This window comes from Saprolegnia parasitica (assembly GCF_000151545.1).
Source record: "Saprolegnia parasitica CBS 223.65 unplaced genomic scaffold supercont2.27, whole genome shotgun sequence".
Lineage (NCBI taxonomy): Eukaryota > Oomycota > Saprolegniomycetes > Saprolegniales > Saprolegniaceae > Saprolegnia > Saprolegnia parasitica.
In genome coordinates, this window is record NW_012156421.1 from 275,902 (window position 1) to 284,620 (window position 8,719).

Genomic DNA, 8,719 nt, shown 5'->3' on the forward strand with positions numbered 1-8,719 from the left:
GCCGACGGGTCGTCGCGGCAACGGCCATCCAGGCGCGCTACCGCACCAAGCGCGCCCGCGATGGCCTCCGGCAGCTCCTCGCTGCGGCCATTCGCAAGTGCTACGACAGCGACTCGCACCAGTACTTTTACTACAACCAAAAGACGGGCGCGAGCTCGTGGTCGAAACCTCGACTACTGGTCGACGCATCATCATCACCCACGGCTCTGGCACGTCTGCCGACACCGCGCCGGCGCGATGCAGCGGCGACCAAGCTCCAGAGCCTGTACCGCACGCGCGTGGCGCGAACCCGTCTGCGTACCATGATTGCCGCCACGTACCAGCGGCACCTCGACGCCGACTCGCAGACGTACTTCTACTACAACACGGCGACGGGCCAGAGTCAATGGACAAAGCCCAAAGGCCTCGGGGCCTCCGAGTTGGTCCCAATCGGCGGCGCAGACGCGCTGCGTGCGTTGGCCACGCCTCGGCGCCACGACGCTGCGGCCATGCGCATTCAAGGGCTGTACCGATGCCACGTCGCGTGGGCAGCCGCGGCCGCAGCGGCGCGCGACGTGTACGAGACGTGTATCGACGCCGACTCGAGCGCACCCTACTACTACAACCGCCGCAGTGGCGTGAGCTCGTGGCTGCGGCCGCGCTGGTTACGAGGCGACATGCTATAACAACAAGGACCACGTTCGAGTCGATTTGAGGTGACATGTACAACAAACGTCGCTTTCGATTGAGTCTAGAGTTCTCTATTTAACGCGACAACCAGTACGAGCGGCGGCGGATGAAGTTGTAGTCGGGCAACTCGTGGATGGGACCGACGGCGGCAAGGGCGTGCTCCTTGTCGTTGATGACCTGGTCGGCCGTGGCGCGGACGGCGGCGGCGTCGACCGCGTCGATGCGCGCAAAGATCTCGGCGGGCGTCAAGCGGCGGCCGTAGACCAAGAGCTGGCGACCAATGTCTTCGCAGACCGGCGACGAGCCGTCGAGCTGCATCAAGATCGACGCCTTGAGCTGCGTCTTGGCGCGCTCAACCTCTTCGTCCGACGTCTTGTGCACGAGGCGGACCATGGCTTCCATGATGTACCACGTCAAGTCGTTGAGCTTGTACTTGTCGCCGACAGCGTACACGCCAAAGAGACCCGTGTCCTGGTAGCACGTGTTGAACGACATGAACGAATGAGCCAACTCCTGCTCGGCCACGACCTGGCCCAGCTTGGACGACATGTTCATGCCAGCGCTCGAGGTGCGGTCCCAGCTGCCAAGCAACGTCTGCATGACGAGGAGCGGGAACGAGTGCTCCGAGGTCCAGCCATAGCCCTCGAAACCGATGGCGACGTGGGCCAACGACATGTCATCGTCCTACATATGCGTCATGATAAGTACTGTCCATCGTCATGGGAGCAAGTGTCGTACGCGAAGACGGATGTCCGAGCCGACAAAGCGGGGCGTCTCCAACGTCGGGGCGACGCGGGGCTCCGTCGGGAGGTTGCCAAAGCAGTTCTGGGCAAGGTCGACGAGCTGCGAGTGGTCGACGGCGCCGGCACCGGCGACGACCATGCGGGGCGCCGTGTAGTGCGTGGCAATGTAGTCCTGCAAGTCGCCCTTGCTCAAGCTGCGGACGTTTTCTTCCGAGCCGAGGATCGTGCGGCCAAGACCGTTGCCCATAAAGGCCGTCTCGTGCAGGCGGTCAAAGATGACTTCTTCCTGCTGCTTGTTGACTTCCTCCATCTCGCGCAAGATGACGTCGCGTTCACGCTCAATGGCCGCTTCGTCGAGCTTCGAGTTCTGCAAGATGTCGCTCAAGATATCGAGCGCCTGCGGCACGTCCTTCTTGAACACCTTGGCGTAGTAGACCGTCTGCTCGCGGCTCGTGTACGCGTTGAGGTGGCCGCCCATGTTTTCGATTTCCATCTCGAGCTGCTGCTGCGTGCGCTTGGCCGTGCCCTTGAAGGCCATGTGCTCCAAGAAGTGGGCCGCGCCGTTGTTGGCCTCGGTCTCGTAGCGCGAGCCGGCGCCGATCCAGACGCCGACCGTGGCCGTCTCGCCGTGGCCGCCCTCGGAGGCGACGCGGAGGCCGTTGGCGAGCGTGGTCACCTCGGTCGCCGGGGCGTTGAGCACGTAGGCCGGGAACGACTTGGAGGAGAAGCCGCGCGAAAGACGTTGCACGCTCTTGGACAGCATCGTAGAGATGGTTGTTGACTCTGACTGCACCTCAAAGAAAAGTGCGGGGCCCCGAATATGACTTCATTAGTGGTGGGGAAAGTGCCGCCATCTCATTGGCTGAAATACAGACATCGCATCCAATCACAGCACACGGTCGACCAACACAAAAAACTGACAGCTTCCTCTTTGCATCAACGGGACCGGGACCGCGGTCCGAACCGCCGGCTCCCGCTACTCCGAAGCTCCCCGTCGTCCCCACGCGCTTAATATAGCATCGATAGAAGGCCTTCCGCCGCGTTTCTAGGACCAAGAACCGCTTGCAAGAGTGTGTTTCATTTTACGTCGTCGCATGGAACCCTCCTTCCTCTTGGACTCGGCGCAAGTTTGGCGCTGGCCGCGAGTTCTTGGCTTGGTTCCAGATCCCTTGGCTCGCTACTGCATCCAGTAGCTACCAGAAGCGCGGACAAGATGCTACAGAATGCCAACGACGCATTGCGACCCTTGCACGCCCATTGGCGATCAAAATACATCGCCGCGCGCTGTCGGAAGGCGGCCCACAAGGCGTGGGCCTTCGGCGTGCATCGGCTCGGAATGCGGTCCGGTCTCTTCCGGTCTTGGTAGCGACGGTGCCGGACCGGTTATTATCCGGATCCGGATGCGAGCCAGCGAACCCAGGTGAAAGATCGCGTCAGCTTCCGGGAAAGGCCGCGATGCCTGTGATCTATGCGCTCGTGGCGCGGGCCCAGAACGTCTTGGCCGAGTGCACGGAAGGGACGGGCAACTTTATCACGTACTCGCGGGCGATCCTTCGGGACGTCGACGACCACAAGTACCCGCCCGAGACGCGCAACTCGGTCGCGGTCGACGGCCATGTCTTCTACTACTACCTCAGCGAGAGCCTCATTTACGTCTGCATGTGCGACGAGCGCTTCCAGAGCAGCGTCGCGTATGCGCTTTTGACGGAAATCAAGCACGAGTTCTTATCCACGTATGGCAACAAGGGCAAGACCGCCAACGCGTACGCGATGAAGGGCTTTGAGTCGCACTTGAAAGGGCTCATGACCAAGTATGACAACGTCAAGATCGATACCAAGCTCACTCAGGTAGACGCATGGCCTTGCTATTTGACGACGAGAGGATCGCATTCACGGTAGGTGCGCGACCAAGTCAAGCACGTCAAGAATCAAATGCTCGACAATCTGCACCAGGTACCACCACATGCACAGTGTCGAGGAGGCATGGGACGAGCCGCGACAGATCATGGCGCGCGGCGACAAGCTCGAGGTCCTCGTGAGCAAGACAGAGAAGCTCCAGCAAGACGCGCTTGCGTACGAGGGCGAGGTCAAAGCGTTGCATCGACTCTTTTGGCTCAAGAACCTCAAGGCAACGCTCATGCTAATCTTCCTTGTCGCGATCCTCATGTGGCTCGTGTCGTCGTGGATATGCGGCTTTGACTTTTCCAAGTGCAGCAGCGCCAACATTGAAAAGCAGTTCGACACGCAGGCAGCCAAGATCAACCTGCCCTTTACCAGTGCCCCTGCTACCAGTGCCCCTGCTACCAGTGCCCCAGCTGCCAGTGCCTCGTAGTAGTCGTAAATTGAATGGCAAGTATCGCACATGGACGGAATCGAATGTATTATCAATGGGCTCAACAAAGGCAAAGCGCTGCGCTAGAAACCGTGGCGCTGCGCAGCACTGCACACTGAGTGCTTACATGTCGCCCGACTCCGCCGCCTGGAGGTCCGCTTCCTTGAGCAACTGCTCCGTTTCCGCGGCCGACAAGAGACGGTGAACCAGCTTGCCGTTGGCCGACCGCGTCAGCGTCGAGAACTCGAGCTTCTCGGCCGTCGGCGTCGTCGTGTCCATGGTCTTGCCCATGACCTTGACCGAGAACTTGAGCGCCTCTTCGATCGTCATATCTTCCTTGTAGTCGTTCTTCAACATGCTCTTGGCGGCGCGGTTGTTGGCACCAATCGCCGTCGCCTTCCAGCCCCCATAGTTGCCGCTCGGGTCACTGTGATACAATTGGAAGCCAAAGTGGCGGTCCCAGCCAGCATAGAGGAAGGAGACGCCAAAGGGGCGCTGGCCACCAAACTGCGTGTACGCCTGCTTGTAGTTGCAGATGGTCTGGACCAATTGCTCGCACGGCTGCTTCTCCTGGTACGAGAGCTCGTAGCGCTGGGCCGACACGCGGGCGTAGTTGACCAAAATGTTGGCATCCGACGTCAAGCCTACACAGGTTGGCGATGAGCCTACGAGCGGCGGTTGCAGCAAAGGACGCACCTGCCACGGCGCAGATGATGTGGTCGTCGAGCTTCATCGTCTTCTCACTGCTCTTGACGGGCGCCAGCAGGGCCGAGACGGTCTTCTTCTCCGCTACACGTGGCCATGATGAGGGCCGCGATCCTCTGCACGGCCATGACCGTACCCGCGATCACAATGCCATCCTTGGCCAGGATACCGACCGCAGAGCCCGCGTTGTTGATCGCCTCCATGGCGTACTCGACCTGGAAGAGACGGCCTTCGGGCGAGAAGGTCGTCGTGCGGCCATCGTATCTCCGGGACATCTTCTTGCTGCGTGAGGCTAATAACTCTGAGGCTGCCAGACGCAGCCAGATATGCCCTAAAATAAGGGCTTTGCCGAAAAGGGGGTGGCCTTGAAAAAGGCTCGGACAAAATACACTCGACTAAAGTATACCACTCCAATCGAATCGATCGTCCCCGTGTATCCGATGTTAGAGGTCAATACCAAGCTTACAGTCAGAAGATCCATATACACTCTGCGAGAGTATAGGATTAGACAGGCGTGAGCGCTTGCCAGCTTGAGAGCTTGCCACGAGGTTCGACGTTCATCCGTGCAACTGCAACATCGTACTGGGACGTTTGTTCCCAGTCAACTAACGTACAAATCACCGCCAAAATACAAGCGAGGGAGCGGCAGACGAGGCAAGATGCATGCTCCTGCAGACCCACCGCTAGGATGGCGTGGTTGCATTGCGTGCGGGCCCTCCGCAGCCCAGATTTGTGTGTCGTTGCGGCTGGATGTCACTGTCGTGCCGATCCCCTTCCTTGGGTGCCATCGCGATAGCCATGTTGACGCACACATTTGGCACCAGAGTCATCATCACGATGGCTCGGTGGCTGGCAACGGGGTCCAACAACGACAGCCCAAACAACATTAACGTCATGCTCGATCACATTTTAGAACGACGAGATCGGCGGTGCTGAGTCGGTGCTTTCGAGCCAGCCTTCTCGCGCTTATTCTGAGATTACGCCTTCTTGGCCTTGGACGCGATGAGGTTCAGCTTGCCAAGGAAGCGGGTGTTGGTCTTGTGGAGTGTGTCGAGCACGCCGAGCACCCTAAAGACACCATCCAGGCGTGTTGCGCATCCAGCCTCGTACCCAAAGCACTCGTTGAAGATCTCGTGGTGCCAGTCGTGCTGGAGGGCGAGTTGAGACCGGGAAAGTCGTAGCCGCAGTGCGTGTTGATCGTGTTGATCACGGCAAAGGTGAACCACGGCGCAATGGTCGTAATGTGGCTGCCCATGATCGTCGGTCCTACGCGCGTGAGCTGGGATGGTTAGAGACGTACTAGCGTGCACTACCTGTCATGAGCGGCAAGATGTTGGACACGACCATCTCGAGAATCGTGCAGTAGATCGAGACGACTCCGATCGGCGCCGTAAACTCGTGGTGGAGCTTGTGGAACTTGGCGTAAAACGGCTTGGTGTGCAAGAGGCGGTGCGAGTAGTAAAACATAATCTCCTCAAACACGAGAAACACGGCCAAGTCGCGGACGACCGTCGACCTACAGCATACACATGTGAGCACCTCGCCAAGACCGGCGAGCCTACAGAGGCGGGATCGGGTCGCTCGGCGAGACGCCACGCGCCGGCAGCACGTAGTTGAACCACACGTACGACATGGGCAGCGACACGAGAAACTGGTTGCGCACGGCAATCTTGAAGCCCTTCCACGTCTGCTCGCCCGTCACGTGCTTGTCCTACGCAGAGTGTAAGCAATGTCCACGCTAACCATGCTCCGTACGGGCTGGATCTTGTAGCGCTGCGCCCACGCTACATATGCACGCATGCCACATAGTAGTTGCCAGCGAACAAGACAAGAGTCGTCGTACCCGGCTGCGTCGCGTCAATGACCATCATGATGGCCGAGAAGAGCCAGAAGGCAACAAACGCTGCGGAGCCCAAGACGACGTTGACGACGCCGTCGCCGTACGTAGCAGCCCACTCGCGCATGTAGCTCGAGTCTGCCACGCAGCGGTGAGCTTCCGATAGAGAAGCCATGATCGCACGCACCGTAGGCCGCGCGCGAGAGGAGGAGGAGGCTGCTGAACCACACAAGGGACACAGCGTTGTCCTTGGCTTCGGCAAGCGTCATGAGCGCCATGGGTGCGAGATTTGGATATGAAGGACCCGGGCCTTCTTCAACCGCTTTGGCTCGTTTACGACACGTTTCGATAAACACGTCGCCGGATACGATTGAATCTGAATTGAGCGACCTGAATTGAGCGAAGCCGCCAACGGCACCAGCTCCAAACACAGAGAAGGCGCGTAAAACAGGTGGCACACAGCACCGTCCTATAACTCAATTGCTCGAATTGAGTTGGATCGCGCGACCAACCTCGCATACGTACACAGCGCATAAACAACCTCGTTCTACGTACAGCACCATGGCAGAGCACTGCGTACGTAGTTAGTGCTTCAAGAGCCCGTTGGCTTGACGTACAGAACGCACCACGGGCATGAGACCGCTCGCGTGGGGCTGGCCGACGAGATCTAACCTTTCTCCCAAATGGACCGTTATCGGTTACGGTTAGGCAACGTCGACGCTATACTCTAACGTCTCCACTGCACCTTCCATGCGCTTCTGCGAGCGCTGTCCTCTCGTCGCAGTCGCTCGTTGCCCATGCTCACGCTTGCACGAGCCGTGGCGCGCTCTCTGCAGGGACGTCGTCTGTTTTACACTATTTCACGCCCACCGCTCATGCATCGCTCAACACATTTTGCAAGTACAACCGGCTTTGGACGCACACTAAAGAGACCAAAGCGTGTCAAAAGAAAATAGTGTATGACTCACTTTTATTGGTGCGCGGAGGCTTGGCCATTCATTCGCTACTCTCTATGGGTGTTCATTTTCGGATTCCGCGTCGGCGCTGAAGCAGCAAGATGCCGCAGCATGAGCACATGGAGATGCACAAGAAGCGCCATGGCGTGCGCATGGACATGGTCGAGCGCACGCGCAAGCGCGAGGCCCGCGAGGTGCATCGCCGCTCGCAGTTTGCGCAAAAGGTGCATGGTCTCCGCGCCAAGCTCTACAACCAGAAGCGCTTCAAGGAGAAGGCGGCCATGAAGAAGACAATCGCGATGCACAACGAACGCACCAACAAGCACGCGAACGACGACAACATCCCGGACGGCGCCGTGCCCGCGTACCTCCTTGATCGCGAAGGTGTCTCGCGCGCCAAGGTGCTCTCCAACACGGTCAAGCAGAAGCGAAAGGAGAAGGCTGGCAAGTGGGACGTGCCGATCCCCAAGGTCAAGCCGATTGCCGATGACGAGATGTTCAAGGTGCTCCGCTCGGGCAAGCGCCGCAACAAGGCGTGGAAGCGTATGATCACCAAGGCGACGTTTGTCGGCGAAAACTTTACGCGCAAGCCGCCGAAATACGAGCGCTTCATCCGCCCCGCGGCCATGCGCTTCAAGAAGGCCCACGTCACGCACCCGGAGCTCAAGACGACGTTCCAGCTTGACATTCTTGGCGTCAAGAAGAACCCCAACTCGCCGCTGTACACGCAGCTCGGCGTGATGACCAAGGGTACGATCATCGAAGTAAACGTGAGCGAGCTCGGCCTCGTCACAACGTCGGGCAAGGTCGTCTGGGGCAAGTACGCCCAAGTCACCAACAACCCGGAGAACGACGGCTGCATTAACGCTGTCTTGTTGGTATAAATGATGATATTAATGATTGAATACAGTATATATAGTCCGCAACCTCGTCCGTTGTCCCACAGACCGCAGCGCACGGAGACCCATTGAAGCCAGACTGCACGTACCGTCGTGAATACTGTAGTTGCCTGGAATTACCTCATCGCTGCTCGAGGTACGATTGGCATGCCGTGAGCTCAACTGCTGCAGCTTGTCGCAGTGCTGTGCGTATTTCTATCAGGTTTTGAATGGTCCCGTTGGATTCGCGGTACGGGAGATCGCGCAAGGCGCCGGAACCAACGAAAAATCCAACGCGAATCTCCTCGCATGTCCAAGATCATTTTCACTTGTACGATGGCCAATAACAGCGATACCAACAAGACGACCAAGCGCACAGGCGACGACGCCGCCAAGATGGCCAAGAAGCATAAGGTCGAGTCGTCCGAGTCGGAGGAAGAAGCTGAGGAAGAGGCCGAGGAAGAGGTCGCTGCCGAGGAAGAGGAGCAGGTCGAGGAAGAGGAAGCCGACGAGGCCGGCGACGAGAACATCGAGTGCAAGGACTGCGGCAACACGTTCGTCTTCACGGCCGGCGAGAAGGCCTTCTACCTCGAGAAGGG

General features: G+C 58.8%; 5 protein-coding genes across 5 annotated transcripts; 2 read left to right on the forward strand and 3 right to left on the reverse strand.

Annotated features, from left to right (window-relative positions):
- Positions 1–698: 698 nt before the first annotated feature.
- SPRG_07363 (hypothetical protein) lies at positions 699–2,221 on the reverse strand. Its single transcript, XM_012346149.1, has 2 exons — positions 1,408–2,221; positions 699–1,353 (listed from the first exon to the last, which is right to left on the reverse strand). Exons 1-2 carry the CDS (start codon positions 2,173–2,175, stop codon positions 745–747), a joined length of 1,377 nt encoding a protein of 458 aa, XP_012201539.1. The 5' UTR covers positions 2,176–2,221; the 3' UTR covers positions 699–744.
- Positions 2,222–2,842: 621 nt separating this feature from the next.
- SPRG_07364 (hypothetical protein) lies at positions 2,843–3,744 on the forward strand (the record flags this gene model as incomplete). The annotated part of the gene is made up of 3 exons (XM_012346150.1): positions 2,843–3,260; positions 3,312–3,365; positions 3,415–3,744. Exons 1-3 carry the CDS (start codon positions 2,868–2,870, stop codon positions 3,742–3,744), a joined length of 777 nt encoding a protein of 258 aa, XP_012201540.1. The 5' UTR covers positions 2,843–2,867.
- Positions 3,745–3,771: 27 nt separating this feature from the next.
- Positions 3,772–4,750, reverse strand: SPRG_07365 (proteasome subunit alpha type-4). Its single transcript, XM_012346151.1, has 3 exons — positions 4,586–4,750; positions 4,441–4,533; positions 3,772–4,388 (listed from the first exon to the last, which is right to left on the reverse strand). Exons 1-3 carry the CDS (start codon positions 4,722–4,724, stop codon positions 3,868–3,870), a joined length of 753 nt encoding a protein of 250 aa, XP_012201541.1. The 5' UTR covers positions 4,725–4,750; the 3' UTR covers positions 3,772–3,867.
- A 676-nt stretch (positions 4,751–5,426) lies between these two features.
- On the reverse strand, positions 5,427–6,574 carry SPRG_07366 (hypothetical protein; the record flags this gene model as incomplete). Its single annotated transcript, XM_012346152.1, has 8 exons — positions 6,474–6,574; positions 6,293–6,424; positions 6,205–6,233; positions 6,012–6,160; positions 5,763–5,965; positions 5,660–5,715; positions 5,560–5,597; positions 5,427–5,517 (listed from the first exon to the last, which is right to left on the reverse strand). Exons 1-8 carry the CDS (start codon positions 6,562–6,564, stop codon positions 5,427–5,429), a joined length of 789 nt encoding a protein of 262 aa, XP_012201542.1. The 5' UTR covers positions 6,565–6,574.
- Positions 6,575–7,309: 735 nt separating this feature from the next.
- Positions 7,310–8,168, forward strand: SPRG_07367 (ribosome biogenesis protein N). The gene has a single exon (XM_012346153.1). It carries the CDS (start codon positions 7,344–7,346, stop codon positions 8,124–8,126), a length of 783 nt encoding a protein of 260 aa, XP_012201543.1. The 5' UTR covers positions 7,310–7,343; the 3' UTR covers positions 8,127–8,168.
- The last annotated feature ends 551 nt before the right edge of the window (positions 8,169–8,719 follow it).